This window comes from Oryza sativa, chromosome 9, assembly GCF_034140825.1.
Source record: "Oryza sativa Japonica Group chromosome 9, ASM3414082v1".
NCBI classification, from domain to species: Eukaryota; Viridiplantae; Streptophyta; class Magnoliopsida; order Poales; family Poaceae; genus Oryza; species Oryza sativa.
In genome coordinates, this window is record NC_089043.1 from 20,144,642 (window position 1) to 20,164,818 (window position 20,177).

Below are 20,177 nucleotides of genomic sequence, written 5' to 3' on the forward strand. Positions count from 1 at the left end.
ATCACGCTTCCTTCCCTTCCCATACGCGTTTACCCCCAGCGAGCTGAGGCGCGCCATCTCCATGGTCCATGCTGCTACGGTGGCTAGCTAGCTTGACCGTTTGCGTGCATGCATGCTTGAATTGTTGAATAATGCATCTGAGCTAAGCCGTTTCTAGCTTGCTGAGAAGTTGGGAGGAAAATATATGGACGCGAGCGATCGTTTTCTTGGGTATCTGGAACTGGAATGATTTTCATTCTGCAGCCATTGCTCACTTCGCAAGTAGTAGTAGTAGAGTAGCTGAGCTTTTTAGGGTCGTTGTCCATGGAAGCTGGAGCAAGATTAGCCTTCGTAATGCCGCTCGTCGTCGTCCTCTTGCTGATGATCTTCTCGTTGGGCGTTCGGGGAGTGGATGTGGTCGTCGATGGAGGAGGAGGAGGTGCGGCGGCTGCTCGGCGGAGGAGGGTGGAGGTGGGGGTGATCCTGGACAGGAGGACGTGGCTGGGGAACATCAGCTGGGCGTGCATGGAGCTCGCCGTGGAGGATTTCTACGCCGACGAGGAGCGCGCCAGCTACACCACCGCGCTCAGGCTCCACCTCCGGGACACCCGCCTCGACGCCGTCGACGCCGCCTCCGCAGGTGCGCTCGCTCTCTCCCCGTAAGTTAGCTAGGCCGTCCTCCGGGCTCCGCGCTCCGCGCTCCTCCCATTCCGCCGCCGCTTTTCGTTCCTCGCCGCCAGCGAGCGGGAGGTAGACGACGACGCCGCCGCTCAGTCGGAGCAGCGGCTGCCCGCTTGTTGGGCCGTAAATGGGCCAGACATTTTCATGGGCCTTCTACCGTCCAGTAGCATAGGATTGCTGGGCTTGCGGCGAGCCCACATCTTCCAGCGGAGGCGAGCTTCGCCTCCGGCTCCGGAGCTCCGGCGGCCGGGGTGGCGGCGCCCCTCCCGCGCTCCGGGCTCCGCGTCGCCGCGCGCCGCGGCCGTAGCGATCGAGAAGGTTATCCTGCTTCTTCTTCCCCCAATCCTGTCGCGGCAGTTAAATCAGATGAGTTTTTTGAGCTGTGTAGCCCTCGCCGCGTCCCCATCTAGGAGTTACTGTTTCGCTGGCAACCATGCGCCCGGAGGATTTCTTGGTTTTCTCTTGACAGGAGAAAAATAAACTGTGTAATCTAAACCTTTGTGTTGGAATAGATCAGCAAATTAACCGATGCATTGCAGGGGTCAGAGCCAATTTCACTTGTCTGATGAGGATTGAATAGGGTAGTTCAGATTTTTAGTGGCAGTACTACTTGCAGCTGTTACATACTGAGCCTTTTCTTGTAAAAATGTTCTTTTAACTTTTAGTATAACCGATGTTGCAGGTGTCGATCTACTGAAAAATGTCCATGTGCAAGCAATCGTTGGGCCACAGACATCAGCACAGGCCAAATTTCTCGCGGAGCTTGGGGAAAAATCATCGGTTCCTGTTGTTTCATTCTCTGCAAATAGCCCATGTCGAACGGCCAGCCAAACTCCATACTTCATCAGGACGGCATGGAACGACTCCTCACAAGCAGAAGCTATCGCGTCACTTGTTCAAAGATTCAATTGGAGGGACGTCATCCCTGTCATCGAAGATGATGACTCCAATACAAGATTCATTCCTGACCTTGTTGATGCCCTAAGGAATGCCGAGATCCGTGTTACCCACAGGTGCAAGATACACCCGTCAGCTGGAGCTGATGACATAAAGAAAGTCGTCTTAAGCTTAAAGGAAAAATGGACAAGCGTATTTGTCGTGCGCATGTCGTATCAGCTAGCTCTTAGTTTTTTCAAGCATGCCAAGGATGAAGGGATGATGGGCCAGGGCTTTGTCTGGATTGCAGCTTATGGCTTAACAGACATCTTTGATGTAGTTGGTTCTCCTGCATTTGATGTGATGCAAGGAGTTATTGGGATGAAACCTTATGTTAATGATACTAAACAACTTCAAAACTTCAGGCAGAGATGGCGCAAGATGTATAAGTCTGAAAATCCAGGCACCACATTGAGTGAGCCCACATTATCTGGTCTCTACGCATATGACACTGTGTGGGCATTAGCGTTAGCAGCAGAGAAGGCTGGATATGTTAACTCAGACTTTCTTCTGTCTGAAAAAAACAACGGGTCGACTGATTTTGACAGGATCAATACTTCAAATGCTGCTAAGAAGCTCCAGAGCACACTCTTGAATATTGATTTCCAAGGCATGAGTGGGAAATTTCAGTTTCAAGACATGCATTTGCTATCGATGACTTATGAGATAATAAATATAGTTGGGGAGGAGCAAAGAGTAGTTGGTTTTTGGACACCAGAATTTAACATTTCCAGGGGTCTAAATACGAAAGCTGATGTTAATGAAATCATATGGCCAGGAGGAGAAACAACTGTACCAAGGGGGTGGCTCTTTCCAATGAATAAAACACTCAAAATAGGCGTGCCTGCAAAACCTGGGTTTTCTGGTTTTATAAAGAAAGAAAAATATAATTTCACAGGACTCTGCATTGAGGTATTCGAGGAAGTTCTTAATGGATTACCCTACAAAATACCCCATGACTATGTGGAGTTTGGAAATGGAAAGGGGGAAAGTAATGGAACTTACGATGAACTTATCTACAAAGTTTATCAGAACGTAAGCATGGGTTTTTCTTTCTTACACTTTGCTCTTTGTAGATTATCAAAAATAATATGGACTTACCTGCACTATGCTTTCCTTATTGCTCTCCTCAAGTATGCAGAACCACTGTTAAGTATTTAAGTGACCATTATTTTTTAGTATATTGACAGGTATAAGATTTCATAGAGTAGAATTTTGTAGTAGATGTTTTTTATTATTTGGGGGCTCAGTTGTCTCACATTAATTCACCAGCTGATATGCCTAAACTGCCACCTGCTCTTACATCTTAATAATTCTCAATTATTAATTAGTTTTGCGGCCAGCTCCAATCAGGAAAAGAATATAATTACTGTCCTGATGAATCCCAAGGAAAGAAAAAGTGTCCCTCTTAGTTTGTAGGTGAATCCTTGCATTTCCTGGGTGTTTAGTAGTGCACTAGTGTTATTTTCTGCAGTACAAACCAGTAAAGACTTACAGTTTCTAACTTATTTTCTCCATCAACTTGTGTGATCTTCTGGCAGGACTTCGATGCAGCAGTTGGTGATATAACAATCTTGGCCAACCGATCTTTATATGTGGACTTCACTCTTCCTTATACTGAGTCAGGAGTGCGCATGCTAGTTCCAGTCCAGGACCAGCGACAGAAGACTGCATGGACGTTTCTGCAGCCATTAACAGCTGACTTATGGTTAGGAACTGCGGCCTTCTTTGTCTTAACAGGTTTTGTAGTTTGGTTTATTGAGCACAGAACAAATGAAGATTTCAGAGGACCACCAGTCAATCAAATTGGATCTGTCTTCTACTTCGCCTTCTCCACACTTGTTTTTGCTCATCGGCAAAAGATTGTGAACAATTTATCAAGAGTTTTGTTAGTTATTTGGCTTTTCGTGGTGCTGATATTGCAGCGGAGTTATACTGCAAGCTTGAGCTCAATTCTCACAGTGGAACAACTTCAGCCAACAGTCACCAATTTAGACGAAGTCATCAGGAAAGGGGCCAACGTTGGCTACCTCAATGATTCTTTCATGCCTGAGCTTTTGAAAAGGTTGAAAATTGACGAATCAAAGTTGATTGCCCTTGACTCTCCTGATGAATACAACGAGGCTCTATCAACTGGTAGAGTTGCTGTAGTTGTCGATGAGATACCATACCTTAAGGTGTTTCTTTCAAAGTATTGCCACAACTATACTATGGTTGGCCCAACTTACAAGTTCGATGGATTTGGTTTTGTAAGTAACTAAGCACCTTATTCACATTGTTTTACCGCATTAACTTTGGCACTATATCTAGTTTATGATATTGCAATCTAGTTTTCTTAGACTTCCTTTTTATATTCAGCTAAATTCTTTGGGTTCCCTAAGTATTTTTGTACCATTTTTAAAGCGAAAAGTTAAATGATAAATGCAATCACTTCAGCTTCATTCTGGCAATTTAACCATCAACACCTGTTACAATCCTCATTTCTTTTCTACTCCCGCAGGCATTCCCTCTAGGCTCCCCGCTCACTGCTGAGATTTCAAGGGGAATATTGAACTTCACATCAAGCAACAGAATGGCCCAACTGGAGAGAGAATTGTACAACAATAGAACATGCCCTGACAAAGATGACTCCCAAACTTCAAGCAGCCTTACACTACGCAGCTTTCTTGGGCTGTTCATCATCACTGGAGCATCTTCACTGCTGGCACTGTTCCTACATGTTGTCATAACCCTCTATAATCATCGGCATGATTTGAGCAGCGCCAGCAGTAGTCAGAGTTCATGGTGTGGATGGTTTGCCATCCTCCTAAAGATATTCCACGAGGGTGATAGACCTAATGCTCCACAATTGGATGAGCCAGCAGTGTCAAATGCTAACACTACAGCTGATACTCCATGGAGCACACCTGATCATCACATTATCGAAAATGTTGATTCAGGCAGTGATGTGGAGAGCGTAAGAGAAGAAGATAGAGAAGATTTTGTTCAGGGCCCTGACCCACCATCTTTTGCATACATGCATTCAGAGAGGGGGCAATAATGGATTAGTTTCTCCATCTCTTGCAAACTTGAACACCATCCTTCTGAAACAGAAGCACTCAACAAGATCAAGAACGAGTACATAACTGATCACTGATTCACTGTAATTATTGATTCATTTGATTGTCAATATATATCTGCTGCCTGCAGTTTCATCTGAAGTAGAGTACTAGCACCAACCTGTACCTATGATTTCTTTTCACAAATTAGGTCGGCAATGCCACTTGCTACACAGCTAGTGTTGGCACTGTATGTCTGTACACAGTTGCTGGTAATTAAACGACAAAGCTCATGTCACCCAAACCTAACCCAAAGGTAACATCTACATCCTACAACTTTATGGATTAACAGATAATGCAGAGACCTTAAACTAGGCTAAGCATGTGTCCAAGGGGATAATTAACAAACTCATATCCATATCTAAAACCACGTCTTTCTTTTTCTTCAGCATTGACGTAGTATGATAAGCATAAACCATGTCAAAGTATTCAGAATAGAAACCACTGAATTTGCACACATGCATATTCACAATTCAACAGTTGGATGAACCTAAACCGTTGGATGGAGATCGGAGGCTCAAAATTCGACTGATTTGGGGAAGAACATGTGTCAACATATATATACATAGATATCCGAAATTCGACAGTTGGACGAATCTAAACCGTTAGATGGAGATCGGACAGCTCAAAATTCGACATATACATACTCTCTCTCTCTCTCTCTAAAACAACCCAATCCACGTTCATCTTGAGGAGTAGATATTAACAATTCGACAGTTGGATGGAGACGGCTCAAAATTCGACTGATTTGGGGAAGAACATGTGTCAAAATATACATAGACATTTCCTTCGGATATTATATCTTCACAGTTGCATAATAAACATTTGTAGAATAATAACACGCAGCGTGTGGTTACGAAATTAATTAATTATACTGTCCGTAGTCTAGCTGAGCATACTCATGGAACACGGAGTCCACTCCTGGAGTAGAGCAAGAGCTCCAGGAGCCAACGCCGACATCGCCACCGTTCGCTGCCGCCTCGTCTATCAATGCCCTGAGGTAGTTCTCTGCTCCGGCTGCGGCCTCGTCGCCGACGATCAGCCGCTGGTCGGCGTCGTCGTCGCCGTCGTCGCCGTTCTCATCGAAGCACCTGATCTGCTGGAGCAGCATGTCGATCTCGTCGTCCATGTCGATGCTGCCGCCGATGAACGGCGTGGTGGCCGTGCTCACCGTCGGCGTCGAGCTCGAGCTCTCCCCGCCGGCCGTCGTCGTCGTCGTGGCGGCGTCGCCCATGCTCGTCGTCGACAGCGGCGGGGTGGAGGAGGCGTCGAGCCAGGCGTCGTGGATGATGTGGGAGCGAGACGACGGCCAGCTGCTGATCAGGCCGGAGTAGCTCGAGGTAGCGGCGGCGCCGGAGGGGTGGTGGTGATGCAGCCGCCGTGGCATCTCCGAGCTGCCGCCCGCGGCCGGGGAGATAGGCTGCTGCCACGGCGGCGCGGCGAGGTTGTTGCTGCCGTAGAAGGTGAAGGGCTGCGGCGGCGGCGGCGCCGCGGCCTCCAGGCGGCGCAGCCGCACGCTGAGCTGCATCCGCTCGATCGCCGACGCGGCCATGGCGTTGCGCGACGTGGCGGCGGCGGTTACAGCGGGGCCCGGGCCGGCGAGCACGAGCCGCGGTGGCGCGCCCCGCGGCCGGCGGCCGCCGCCGAGCAGGCGGCGCTTGAGCTTGCTGTTCCAGTAGTTCTTGATGTCGTTGTCCGTCCTCCCCGGCAGCTGCGCCGCGATGGTCGCCCACCTGCCATGATCACCGATCGATTAGCTTAGCTTTTGGCCATGATCGATCGAGCAGGTCGTCGCAGTGGTTGGAAATGGAAAGGTGTTCGTCCGGTCCACTATATACGTACCTGCTCCCGATGGCGATGTAGAGGCTGCAGATGAGGCGGTCCTCGTCCTCGGTGAAGCCGCCGTGCCGGATGTTCGGCCGGAGGTAGTTGAGCCACCGCAGCCGGCAGCTCTTGCCGCACCTGTTCAGCCCTGCGTACACCACCACCACCAACTCCGGCCGGTGAGCAATCAGCCATATACTCATCAACACGGTCATCTCAAGGCGGCGGCGTCGCGCGCGACACGTACCGATCTTGTGGGGGAGGGCGATCCAGTTGCCGCCGGTGCCATGGGCGTCGACGTAGGCCTTGAGCGCGGCGTCCTCCTCCGGCGCCCACGGGCCCTTCTTCACCGTCGCCTTGTCGCAGCACGGCGCCCTGCCCATCTCGGCGTACACTATTATTACTAGCGCTAGCCGTCTCCGTTTATGGTCAGGGTCGTCGTTGTCGGCGGCAGCGGCGGCGGCGGTGCAGTGCCGGTGGGTGGACATGGTGGCGGGAGGTGAGGGTGGGAGTTTTATAGCAAGGAGACCTGATGGTGAAGGGGGAGAAAGAAAGTGTGTTTTGTATTAGGCCATCTTGTAGAGACTTGATGTGATGCTTATACCATTATAATCGAATTAATTAGGGGAGGTAATTAAAGAAATATTTGTTATACTCCCTCCATCCCAAAATGTTTGACACCGTTAATTTTTTTTAAAAATATTTGACCGTTCGTCTTATTCAAAAAATTTAAGTAATTATTAATTATTTTCCTATCATTTGATTTATTGTTAAATATACTTCTATGTATACATATAGTTTTACACATTTCACAAAAATTTTTGAATAAAACGAACGGTCAAACATGTTTAAAAAAATCAACGGCGTCAAACATTTAGGAAACGAGGGAGTATATAATAGTTTCTATTAGTTGGGTCGTGTTGTCGATTGCAGGGTATGTGTTGTGTGGAGAGTACTGTTTAAAACTACAAAAAGATATGATAAATATGCAACTAACAATTTTTTTAAGCAGAGCTATAGATTCTAGAATGAAAATCAAAGTTGATATATAACTCAATTACATAATTGTACGCATTTTTGATTTGTGTACAACTATTGACTTGTATTTTCATAAATAAAACACCTTCGTACTTTGTAGTATATTATTGTATTGATTGATCTCTACACTACATTATGGACCCATTGCGACTAAATGGTGCATTTTTTTTGTCGATTAACATGACAATTTATAGGCCATGTTAGAATGAGCATTAATTTAGTATCTTTAATTAATTCCCGTTTCTGAATTAATAATGTAACAGGCAGATAGAGGGTAAACTTTTGTGGCCTATATATGTGTTTGAAAATTGCATGCCAATTTCACAACGCTTATCAATCTTACTTCCCAAAGGCCATTTTTTCTCTCTGTTGCGTGCTGTACCCGGACTTGTCACATTATTGGCTGGATGAACTCGAGTTGGATTTCTATGTCAAAAAAACACTCCTGGTTGGATTTTAACCATCATGCTATACCTAGGCAATTCTGACAACCCATATATTTTGAAGCACATTTTGCTAAATGTATTAGTGTTGAAATAAATATAAGTGAATTGTCCTTTTTCCTAATTAGCTTAAAGTTTTGAATGAACAGTCCGATGCTTGCATCTAAATGTGGCCTTACAACTTAAGGTCTCGAGTTCAATTTTTTGGCTGATATAATTAAATTGTACTGCACATTTTGAGACCTGAGAAAGCGCCTCGACATAGGAGGGAGGTGTTGGAGTATAAATGAAATACCCAATGTACCTGGATGGTCCAATTTGAAGGCGTTATTTCTAAATTTTTACTTCCTCCTTACTAGAATCACTTCATCTTAGAATGCATTGTGTGGTACTTTCTCTATCCAAAAGTTGACTATTAATGAGATAAAATTTTTTTAAAAAAAAAATCCTGAGGAGGTAATTGTATATATAGCATAGATATTTCCAATGTTTAGATCAGAAGGTATATGCCTCTTATTTAACACTATGATATACTCCCTCTATCACATAATATAAGGCGCGGTCAAAGTTAGCACGGTCTCCAAAAGTAATCTTTAGCTTATAATTTCTCATATTCTATAAGGCTTCTGGCAAGAAAATTATAACCATATGAAAGTAAATTTAAATCTCAATCTAATGATATAATTTTTAATGAATAAAATTTATTTCATATTATACTAAATGTTGGTCAAATATTTTAAATGTTGAATCTTAAAATACGTGCGTGCTTTATATTATGGGATGGAGGGAGTACCCCTCTACTCCCTCCGTCCTATTTTAAGCACGGCCATAAGTTTACGTGTCCAACTTTAATCGTCCGTCTTATTTAATTTTTTTTAAAAAATAGAAAATATAAGCCATAGACAAAGTACTATTCATATTTTATCATCTAATAACAATAAAAATACTAATTATAAAAAAAAATTCAAATAAGACGGATGATCAAAGTTGGACATGGAAACTCATGGATGTATTTAATATGAGACGGATGGAGTATTTCTTTGTGAGAACCATAAAAATATCTCGTTTTGAAGACTATCAACATCCAAATTAACGACCGATATATCCCAGGGTGTCATGTATGAATTACGTATGAACATCAGGCATGGCCTATGATCTCACTATATATTAATCTCAGTAAAAGACAAACACTTTTGTAATGCAACTTTTACTATATGCCGTTGACATAGCAGAGTCGATCCGGCCGGACTCCGGAGTGTGACCGGTGTAGGTACTATATATACATATACATGCCGACGAGAGCAAAGTTCTATTTTAGAAATAAAATAAAACAAAACTACCAGTGTTTAAAATTTTGGTTCAAAATATCCAAAATTTCAGGTCCCCAGTCCCCACCCCACACAAAACTATTTCGCCCAAAATTTTTATTTTCTTTAATTTAGTCAAATTCAGTAAAAAAAATTGTTTAAATTTAGTAAAAGTTCCGATGCCCTTAACGTAAATATGTAAAATGAAATTATAAACCCTCCTAAAGTAGTATTTGGTCAGATTCATAGTCATAAGTTATTATACTTTGTAACGGAGGTAGCATATGTATGTTGTTAAATTAACAAATTGTATAAATCTTTCACATGTGGAAAAATTTATGATTATCTGCACACCTCTTAATTTATCCGGATATAAATTAATGCACATCTTGCCTCAGCATCGGGTCAGGTCAGACATATATAACTATCAGAATACTGACAGTATTTTCATTTTCATGACAATCTACGTATAAGTACATATATTTATACGCATCGACGAAAGGCAGAAGTCAGCGGCGTCCGTACGCCAATAAATCGTCGACAACAATGCCTATTTATATTGCCGATTACACATGTATAAAACCAAACCCTTATCATTTGGAAGCATCATGACCAATCTAGCATATACAAATGCGCATGCAACGATGGCTGCATCAACTTAATTAACTACCATTTTCTTAATCATTAGGAGCATCATCACATGCAAGTTTTGCAGTAGTACAGGCAGAGTACAGTACTCAGCTGGCTAGCTAAATATGGACTGAGATATGCATGTTATAATTTAGTTTAGGGAAGATCATACATAGGGGAAGAGAACTTTGAGTAACTGGAAAATTAACTAAGTTAACAATCCTATCTGTTAATTATATATATGGCAACTTTCAGTGATAAACATATCTCACCATTCGATCTATCTCCCTCAACAAATGTCATCATACGCACAGTGTCATTATCTGCCACTGTATGTATATTAAAAATACTTGATCACCATCATACACTTTAAATTAGACTGCATAATTAGAGCTCTGGTCAAGCATGCAGAGCTAATCAAAGTGCCCGTCATCTGTGAAAGGGTGTGAAGTTTCGTCAACCCTTGTGACAAAAAGGAAAAAGGTTAATTAAGCAATTAATTAAGCTTTATATATTCCTAATCAATAAGAGAACATTGGCTAATATGAGCTGCAGATCAAAAAGCTAAGCTGATCGATCGAGGTGCCGACGTCTTTTCGCGACAAATGCAGTGAGAAAATAAGATGCAGCGCACTAATTAAGTTCCTGCGGCGCCTGTTAATTAGTACACCACTACTGATTATTTTGACGATTCTTTGTCTAAATACGTCGCAAAGTACGTATGGCACGGATTTGATGCCATCAACCCAATCGGACAGAGGTGCATCACCTATACGGCTATACAGGGCATTATTCACAACCCAATCCGATTATCATCCCAGATTTTCACCTTTAATTTTAGCTACTTCCTCCGTTTCACAATATAAGTCATTCTAGTATTTCCCACATTCATATTAATTAATGAATCTAGATAGATATATATGTTTAGATTCATTAACATCAATATGAATGTAAGAAATGCTAGAATGACTTACATTGTGAAACGGAGGGAGTATTTGTTTTGAAGGGAACTCTAAGAGACGTGTACATCAGTACATGTGATGGTGTGTGCGCATGTGGAGACGTACACTCTACACACTATGGTCTCGTATATTACCGGTCCTTTTTAACTTATACCGTGATATCACTTAGATTCATAATATTAAAAAAAATCACATTTAGATCCGTAATCATGGTTTAATGTATAACAACAAATCGAGAACACATTTTACTAGTCTTAGGGGCTAAAGTGGTTGTACTACATTGGATGAAAATTTTAGTTCAGCCACCTCCAAAAGGCACCATGGTAAAAAAAAAGCATTTAGCGGTTTAGCCCCTCTGGTCCGGATTCATCCCCAATCCAACTACTCTCTCCTCTGTCGAATCACGAGGTGGCTGCTATGGCGTCGTGAGAAAGGTGTCCAGAAGAAGAGGGAGGTGGTGAAGTACATGTGGCATCACTATGGTGGAATGCAGTGGGAGGGAACTGAATGGATATTTGGGCATGCACTATGTAGAGGGGTTAAATGTTTTCTTAACGCATATATGGATATATATACTTTCAATAGTGAGGCCAAGGATTTTATCGCTCAAAAAGCATGTGTTAAGGTCGTTTTTGGCATAGCTTCAGATCCAAGAATCTTTGTAGCTAGGTATTTCTAGCTCTAAGAATATATGAATCTAGATCTGTTATTACATTTATAGGGGGTGTTTGGGAGAGAGGGGCTAAACCTCTCTCAAAAACATAAGTCGAGGGACTTATGTTTTTGAGAACACCCCATAGCATTTGAATGAGTCATTGTTCACGTCTTATAGAAATTATAAAATGTCAAACCACTATACAAACTTTATCCAACAAATTAAGATATAAGATCAAGAGTTGTACCAAAGCAAGCCTAAGAGGCTAAGAGACCTATTCATATGTATGAATGTGTGGTGGTGGTGTGGGTGTGTTTATGTCTTCCGAGTAATTGGAAAAAAAAAGTAACTATTGCTGGTTGAATTAGAGGTGCCCCAAAATTATTTTTGTTCAATCCACTTCGACATTCCAATATGTTTTAATTACAACCTACTCATTCTATTTTTTTTCAAGTTTCTCTCTTCTTCCACTGATTTGGCTAAAACAGGCCTATTCTCCTTGTATCCGACAAGTAATCATATACACGTGTTCGATGACAATTTTTTAGTTTAATTTGTTTTTTTCAAAGTGTAGAAATGAAATTTGGCTTTGCATGTTTGTGGAATGATATCTTTTATATTTTATATTGATCTATGTTATCCATATTTTTCAAATATTTTAATGACTATTAGGCGGCATGCTAAAAAAGAAGGGATGTTCCTCAAAGGATGAAAATCCATCTCCCCAACAGTTGTGCACGATTCTTACTCGCTCAGTAGCACAGATGCATAGCTAGATAAAGGAGTGTGTTTGGTAGATCTCCAACTCTCCTATTTGTGCATAGACGATATCTAACCACGATATGGATTAAGTAAGGAGTAGAGACAGTGGAGATCCCTCCCAACAGATTAATTGTAGATGCCCTGCTGCTAACTGAAAAGTGGATCTAATTATGAAACTCTATTTAATATACATACATAATTTATAGTGAATTACTCTTATTTTGTGTTTAGCATCAGGTCCAAAAATTTTAGGTACGGCTCTTGCTAATAATGATTTGTTACGTGTACGTCGTCTACATACATGTTCCAGTTAGCCACTTGTCCTATGGACACGCATATATCCAACCATTACGAAAAGACGTTTGTACATATATTCCGGCCATGTGACAAATTTTCAAGCTTTTTTATTTTCCTTTTTACAAATGACCGGATCTCACCAGACAAGATTACTATCACTTTCTTCACCAAGAGACGAATAACCTAGCTAGGAAAAACCGTGACAAATCAGTTACCATGTCGTTGTAACCAATGTCATCGACAATTATACCAATTAATCTAATTCAAGTCAACATGCATGCAATTTATTAGCTGCCCCAAATTAGCAGCATGATGTGATAAACGATGAAGCGATATTATTATGCTCTGATAATTTTGGTCAAATTTCGTTGCTCGTAGCAAGCTATATACTCCAGACACTGACCATGGTCAAATTTCTCTGATCGTAGCATGTTAATTTTTCTAAAACTTTAAAATGCACAGAGAATTATTATCTGAAAAATAACTACATTTTTTCCCTTTTCAAAGAAAAGGTAATCAACATGACCCAGAACCTCTACACCACTTTTCATGCCACGGTTTTTTCAATGCGACCTACACATTCTTTGTAGACACCCTACACATTCTTTGAAGACAAAAGGAAACAAGAATCATAACCAAGTTGCTCCAGCTTCACACCAATTTACCAGCATCGCAAAGAACACCTAATGAGAACACCCTAAGATGCTGCACAATTTCCCTGATGCCGGCCGGCACAAAAGAGCCCCACATTGACCTGCAGGTTTGGGATTGAAATGAGAGGTAGATTGCACTGTAAAGGCAAGGATCATTTGGAAAACTTTCCAGAAAGGAATGTGTGCAAGGAGACCATAATATATGATAGTGTCAAGTACTAAAAGGTGATTAGAGAAAGAAGGAAGACTTTTGCTAAGTAAGGTTTTGAGGGGGTAGGCAATCAGAGGGTAAAGTAGCAGGATATGTGGGTGTTTTTTTCTCCCTTGTTTTTTTGCCTTGATTGCCTTTGTGTTTGGATTTAGGAATCCAAGGCGTGCTTTGCTATTGTTTAATTATACTTGCTGTTGTCAGCAAGCTGTCATTTGCACAATCTTGTCAATAATGGCAGACAAAATAAGGCCCTGTTAGGATAAGCTCAAATTAATCGCAAATCAATCACCAATAATAATAAATGGACCAGTGTGCAGCTAAGTAAGATCTCTCCCTTTTCTTTTCTAGCCTTTTGTGGTTTTTATTTTACCGACAAATGAGCAACAGCTCTTCAAGTTTAGCTGCTATGTAACTAGAAATTAATCCAAATAGGCTATGTGACTATTCAAAATAAACTTGCCACAACTCAAGGACATGGTCAACTATCCAGTACTAGTTGCTGATCGAAATCATTACTTTAGGTACTCCTTGTGTTGAAACTTACGAGCTGTGAGTATCTACGATCGTCATGAAAATTACTTACAGTGTTAATCACGTTCTTTAAGTGTTTAACTCATTTTGATGTGACAGTCAACGCAAACCAAACGAACGTGACGCAGCTACTTGTCTTGAGTGCGAAATCAAAAGTGACGCAGTGAAAAACAGTAAACCAATCGCTGTAAACCTCAGGAATTTCAACCAGGGGATCCTTGAACAGTGTCTACTCAAACACGATCACTTTCACATCAGTAACCATCTAGATTAATCTTCAATAATATAATTGCACCGGCCATGTTTTGTTAAATACTCCTATATGGTCATCACAGAAATATACCCAAGATGAAGTCAAAGTTATTCTGATATTCTCCAGTTCCGACAAGTGATAACATAGATGACTTGAGGAGGAAGATATTCTAAAATGCATGTAGACCATCATGCATATTGAAATTATAGAGTGACCAGAGCATATAAGATTTCTTAACTTGAGATACTCTGATGGTGGGTTGGTGGCCTACTTATGATAATAGGGCTGGTCCCTGTCAGAAATCCAAGCTGCATTGAAGAGATCAATTAGTACATCGAGTTTCTTCGTAAGTATCATTACATAAACTTACTTTTTGGAACATCAGGTAGAAATTTATTTCATGTATGACAAATTAACAATCCAAGGTCAAGCATGCACCACGACACTGTACTGCCGTCTGAAGTATACATGAGCCGACCTTTGCAGGTTCATGTTGCTATATGTGGACGGTCAAGAACATTTGCACTCAATTTCAATTGCAAGGTACACTAATGTTCAATGAACAAATGATTGGGAAAGGACACTTACCCTTCCACTTAAGGGCGTGGCTATCAGGCTATGGCTCTGAGAGACTCAGAGCATGAAAGTTGCTGACAGAATGAGCTGCATAAACAGACACTTCGGTTAGTTATTATGCTATGAAAACTATACAATTATTTGTCAGAAAACATATGTATGAAATCTTAATAATTAGATTGTCCAATAACCCACTCGACTAATCTAGCGTAATCATGGCCCTTTATTTAGTTTATACCTGGGTTTTTCTGTGTGACAATGTCACGAAGTTCACTGTTAACTTAAATAGCTCTTGGATGACAAGTTGACAGGATATACCTTTTGTATTTCAGCAATGCATTCTTACACTATTTCAGACGCTATACACATTGTATGCAGATTTGACTTGTGTTCCTGCAATATAATAATGAGAAGATAAGGTAGACCTACCTGATCTCCAGATCACTCCCAGGCCCCAGATCACTCCCAGACCTCCCTGCGGTTTTCACTGAGAAATGATGTTTGCCAACGTAACATCAAGAAACAAAGTAGTGAAAAGCTATAGCATGTTGCATTTTCACTGAGAAATGATGTTTGCCAACGCAACATCAAGAAACAAAGTAGTGAAAAGCTATAGCATGTTGCAAAGTCAATTAGTTTTCAGCTGTCAAGGATCCACCAGGCAATTTAAAACAGGTTTCACACAGAGGAATCAATCAGCACAGATAGTACTTCATACTAAGTACAGAAGCAACCAGTGGTATTAGACTATTAGTTACAAGCTAATGGTCAATAGTATATCAAGGAACAGACATCAGGTTGTAATAAGGTCGGTAAGGATGCTGACAGGTTCATTCATTTGCATGCTGTAATAAGGTTGGGTAAGGATGCCGACATGGTCATTCATTTGCATGCTCCCTACATAGTCCCTGGTTTCACTTTGAGTTCAGTTGAGTCTACTCTTCTCTTGCTGCAGGAGCCATTCCTGCAGAAGGGCTGTCTGCGAAGTACTCAGGATGTTTCAAGTTCACACCGTGCTGCAAGGAAATAAGTATGGTGCACATCAGAAATTAAGCATTGGTATACATGTTTGGTAAAAAGGAGCCTACTAGCCTATAGTCAGTGGTTACCAGCTTACTGCACCACCATAGAGGATTTGATGTACACATTTGTGATCTATATTGGCATTTGACACGGGAGTAAAAAGTGCCAGTTTCTCAAAATGCATCAAACATAAATGCCTAATTAGGATAATTAGGAGTTACAATACTAAACGCTGGACAATGGTAATCTAATTCTATCAAATGACGTGATGATCTACTGATAGCTGCCAGCATGTTAGAAAACAAAAATAAATCTCAAATTGGTAGTATGTGGAACAAACATATTTCATGAAAGCACAAAGCTTCTATAATGATAGCTCATCTGTAGAGCATTACAGTCCAGAGTTATGTGATATTGTGACATGTCAAGGATGCCCTTTTGTGTGAGGTTTCGTGTGTAGAAGGTAGATTGATTCTGAACCATGGAATTGTAAACATAAGTGTACTGACCATGATGTGATTATAGCTGAATCAGTCATTTGCCAAGAATATTGCTGGGAAGGGAAAGCATAGAAGATCATTTGTCAAATAGACCTGTATATGAGCAGCTCATCCCTGTATATGAGCAGCTCATCCCAGGTCTGCTTAAATGCTTATTTCATGTACTATAATGTATGTGTTCTGGGGAGTGGATTCTAATCCCTCGAGGGGATGTCCCCTCGTATATATTTTTCTTTCAAAATCAATGCAAATATAGTTGTTAAAAATTCTGAAAAATATTGACAATGTAGAGTACAATTATATCTAATAGTCCACCAAAAATAAAGTTCAAATTCGACCTACACATCGAGAACCCAAAAAGACAAATTCAGATATTAACAGTGCGGTACTATTTATACGCTGAATTTGTCTTTTTTTATATCTCGATGTGTGAGTTGAATTTGGACTTAAGATTTTGTGAAGTTGTATAGATATGTTGTATAAGTGTTGTCAAATTTTTCTAGAATTTTTCATAACCGTTTAGATGATTTTTAAGCGGCACATCCCCTCAAGGGATCAAAATAGTTTCCCATTTGTTCTTCTGGTAAAATATTCCAATACAAGTAGGCTGTGACTGATTGTTGAGTTGATTAGTCTATCTGAATTGTGATTAATCGTGAGCATCGTGAAGCATATACAACTGATCAATTTGGCTACTTGTTTCATTAAAAAAAACATTAACAAGTAATCCCATTGGTCTAAAAAAGGTTAACTAAATCCATTCTACAGTAGATTTATTAATGCAGAGATTCAAGTCCTAATAAAACTAATAATTGCAATTATACGTCAAACTGAATAAACTGTGACTTCAATCACGTAAAGTACAGTGGTAACTGGTGAGCTGCAGTAAAAGGGAAAGCTTAAATTCAACAGGAAAATGGTTTACCTCTTGCAAGGCCTTGGAAAGATCATCCATTGTTAACACAAGACGCCTATCCTGAAGAACAGAATGACTGAACCAGTAAATAAAAGTACTGATTTCATGCTAGTAGTACCATGGTACACCAACTGCAATTAAACCCACCTTAGGTTGCTTGCTCTTGTTATCTTTGATAGGTGCTGCTACCCTGGCTTTGCAGTGCCTAGTTCAGGACAATAATCATGTGATGAACAAATTAGTGTGCATGATACCTTTTAACTGTCACAAGTTATGATACAAGCAACACCATAAGAAGCTTGACTTTACACATAAAGTTTCAGTCAGTACTGAAATTAGATTCCCTACCACATCAATGTTATGCATATTTCGCAATCTATTGTCTTAACAATATAGACATAAGATACCATGTTTGATGTTTCATTCCATGGTCATAATGTGAGAAGGATGATAGAAACAAAAAAAAGGAAGCACAAAGAAGATGCAAGTTGACAGTATGAAGAAAACAAGCCTAAAATCAACATGGTTATCTCAAAAAGCTGCCAGCATAGGAGAAATGAGGCTACTCAACATCTCAAGAATGAAGCATATTGCATACACCTCCATTTATGAATGATGCAAGAAACCTCATGGTTCATGACCATCATCAGAAATCATATTTCTCATTCACTATCTGAAGGTAACGAAAATTCGACTCCAAGAATCGATAACCACTAAAAAGGAACAAAATAATCGCACATACGTTTAAGTTGGAAAACAAAACGAATGAGGCAGTAAAAGTTACATACTGAAGAGAGTCGCTTGCAATGTCCGAAATGAACTTTTGGGTGGCTACAGCAACCAGCCTCGTTCTGCAGAGAACACAAAAATTATGGTTCATAAGGCCATGCTGTCACACATGACGACCAACAATCACCAAGCTGAAAGGGATACAGCGATTTTCTCCCTCGACTAGAATGGCAACACGCTGCATTACAATGCAATCCTAACAGCCTCAATCAGATCTAACTGTCACCATGTTGTACGTACTAAGAATCAGGCAAAATTCAGTCCAAATCTCTTCAGTGATTTCCGGGCACTGGACGAATTTCAGTTTAATAACTACCAATTGGCCCATCCTGGAAGGCACGGTGCAGTCTTCCTGAAAGAGAGAAGAGATTGAACTATTGGAGAGATAGATGGGGGTGCTTACAGGCGGAGGTCGGGGCAGTAGAAGCCGCTGCGGCCAAGGTAGTGCTCCACCAGCTCGTCGGGAATCTGCCGCACCACCACCACCACCACCACCACCACCGCATCAGACACGAAACCCAAGAGAGGGGGAAGCTAGGGCAAGATGGGCGGCAGGCGCCGTACCGTAGGGGTGTAGTCCATGAGGGAGGAGAGGAACTCGGTGAGGACCGCCTCGTCGTCGTGCCGCCCGTCTCCGCCGCCGCCGCCGCCGGCGGCGGCTGCCCCCATGGGCCCTCCTCCCCCCATGCCCCCCGGAACCATGGCGCCACCGCCGCCTCCGCCTGCGCTGTTGCTCCCCATCATCCTCTGGTCCCCCGCCTTCGCCGGAGGAGCTAGTGGGGTTTGAGATCTGGCACGTCGGCGGGGAAGTTCGCCGCCGATGGACCAGGAAGAGCGGCGGGAGTCGTCGTCGTCGCCGGAGGCTCGAGAAGGAGGGGGGAAGAGGGAGGGGAGTGGTGGGCTGTACTCCGGCCCTTTTGGTAATAAGCGTAGGATGGGCGGAGTTCAGGCCCGTTTGGAAAAAAAAGGGATAAGTCTATTTTACACCTATGAAGTCTTCGTTTTTGTCTAAAACTAGAAAAAAAAAGTCTATGCATTGGAACGGGTAAATGCTATTTTAATTTTATTGTTGTTATACGGTTTAGCTACGGTAAAATTCACTGTGAAAATTTGATTGGATATTTTTTCAGAAAATCATGAGCTGCAATTAGGAGACCGTATTTAATTTGAAGTTAGCATGTGAGTTTTTTTAAAAGATTTCTTATACGACTTACTTCCAATAGGAAATAAGCTTAAAATCTAACTCAAACACGGTTCTGTATTTTCAAAAGTGAACGAACTTAAAAACCGACTCAAATATGGATGACAAACCAAAATTCTAGCAAAAACATCTTCAGTTTTTATAATAGTAGAGATACACCCAATACTCTAAAGCCGGATATTTCACACCCTCTAACTTTTAATACCATTCACTTTATACCCCCTGAGCGGTTTACACCACGTCAGCAGGTCCTACAGTCTTCTTTCACCTTCCCCTCTCTTTCGACTCCCTCCCTCTATGAGCTTGAGGCAGCCATGACGAGATGGACGGAGCTGCGAGCTAGATGCGAGCATAGAGAAGAAAGGGGTCGGCGGAGAGCTTCGTGCCGAGCCCACCCCCTTGGTCGTGCTCGGAAGAAAAGGAAGGTTGGCAGCAAGCTCGATGTGGAGCTTGCCCCTTGGCTGAGGTCAGAGAAGAGGGGGGTTGGCGGCGAGCTTGGAGAAGAGGAACTGCTGAGCACGGAGAAGACGGGATCACCAGCAAGTTCCAAGGAGGGTTGATGGGCAGTAATCGGCCCCTCCTACCCAAGCTTCGATGTCATCATAAGCTCTGAGATCCGCTGCCACTCGTCCTATCCAAGTGTTGCTGTCATCGTAGACCCAGAGCTCTCCCCCCCCCAACACCCACTTGCCGAGGTCAGAGAAGACAAGTGCCAGCAGCACAACCTCGATCCCACGATAAGCTCAATGAAGGAGCCGATGCCGCTGGGCCTGCTACACAAGCTCAGGGAAGTCGTCGGCACTCGCCTCATTGAGCTCAGGGAGGTTGCCTCGCTACTCTACTTGTTAAGCTCGGGAACTCATCAACGGCCTTCTACCCTCGTCATTCATCTCGAAGAGGAGAAGGAGAGGA

At 42.2% G+C, this 20,177-nt stretch overlaps 3 protein-coding genes and 1 long non-coding RNA gene across 4 annotated transcripts; 1 reads left to right on the top strand and 3 right to left on the bottom strand.

Moving 5' to 3' along the window:
* LOC4347126 (glutamate receptor 2.9) lies at nt 1-4,796 on the top strand. The gene is made up of 4 exons (XM_015757084.3): nt 1-619; nt 1,343-2,631; nt 3,138-3,845; nt 4,097-4,796. The coding sequence occupies exons 1-4, from the start codon at nt 304-306 to the stop codon at nt 4,634-4,636; spliced, it is 2,853 nt and encodes a 950-aa protein (XP_015612570.1). The 5' UTR covers nt 1-303; the 3' UTR covers nt 4,637-4,796.
* Nucleotides 4,797-5,418: 622 nt separating this feature from the next.
* On the bottom strand, nt 5,419-7,194 carry LOC107276247 (transcription factor MYB36). Its single transcript, XM_015755469.3, has 3 exons — nt 6,766-7,194; nt 6,537-6,666; nt 5,419-6,427 (listed from the first exon to the last, which is right to left on the bottom strand). The coding sequence occupies exons 1-3, from the start codon at nt 7,004-7,006 to the stop codon at nt 5,560-5,562; spliced, it is 1,239 nt and encodes a 412-aa protein (XP_015610955.1). The 5' UTR covers nt 7,007-7,194; the 3' UTR covers nt 5,419-5,559.
* A 5,805-nt stretch (nt 7,195-12,999) lies between these two features.
* LOC136351816 (uncharacterized) lies at nt 13,000-15,462 on the bottom strand. The gene is made up of 4 exons (XR_010735046.1): nt 15,266-15,462; nt 14,849-14,923; nt 14,499-14,568; nt 13,000-13,366 (listed from the first exon to the last, which is right to left on the bottom strand). It is a non-coding gene; the product is annotated as an uncharacterized lncRNA (long non-coding RNA).
* A 65-nt stretch (nt 15,463-15,527) lies between these two features.
* On the bottom strand, nt 15,528-18,959 carry LOC4347127 (transcription initiation factor TFIID subunit 10). Its single transcript, XM_015795801.3, has 6 exons — nt 18,629-18,959; nt 18,468-18,532; nt 18,064-18,126; nt 17,423-17,480; nt 17,285-17,335; nt 15,528-15,852 (listed from the first exon to the last, which is right to left on the bottom strand). Exons 1-6 carry the CDS (start codon nt 18,806-18,808, stop codon nt 15,772-15,774), a joined length of 498 nt encoding a protein of 165 aa, XP_015651287.1. The 5' UTR covers nt 18,809-18,959; the 3' UTR covers nt 15,528-15,771.
* Nucleotides 18,960-20,177: the final 1,218 nt, after the last annotated feature.

Coding starts and splice junctions, on each gene's coding strand:
- LOC4347126 (XM_015757084.3), top strand. CDS start 304: ATGGAAGCTGGAGCAAGATTAGCCTTCGTAATGCCGCTCGTCGTCGTC. Junction 620..1,342: donor CGTCGACGCCGCCTCCGCAG/GTGCGCTCGCTC, acceptor CCGATGTTGCAG/GTGTCGATCTACTGAAAAAT. Junction 3,846..4,096: donor AGTTCGATGGATTTGGTTTT/GTAAGTAACTAA, acceptor CTACTCCCGCAG/GCATTCCCTCTAGGCTCCCC.
- LOC107276247 (XM_015755469.3), bottom strand. CDS start 7,006: ATGTCCACCCACCGGCACTGCACCGCCGCCGCCGCTGCCGCCGACAAC. Junction 6,667..6,765: donor CGCCCTCCCCCACAAGATCG/GTACGTGTCGCG, acceptor TGGTGTACGCAG/GGCTGAACAGGTGCGGCAAG. Junction 6,428..6,536: donor TACATCGCCATCGGGAGCAG/GTACGTATATAG, acceptor TGATCATGGCAG/GTGGGCGACCATCGCGGCGC.
- LOC4347127 (XM_015795801.3), bottom strand. CDS start 18,808: ATGATGGGGAGCAACAGCGCAGGCGGAGGCGGCGGTGGCGCCATGGTT. Junction 18,127..18,467: donor TACTGCCCCGACCTCCGCCT/GTAAGCACCCCC, acceptor TGTTCTCTGCAG/AACGAGGCTGGTTGCTGTAG. Junction 17,481..18,063: donor ATTGCAAGCGACTCTCTTCA/GTATGTAACTTT, acceptor GTCCTGAACTAG/GCACTGCAAAGCCAGGGTAG.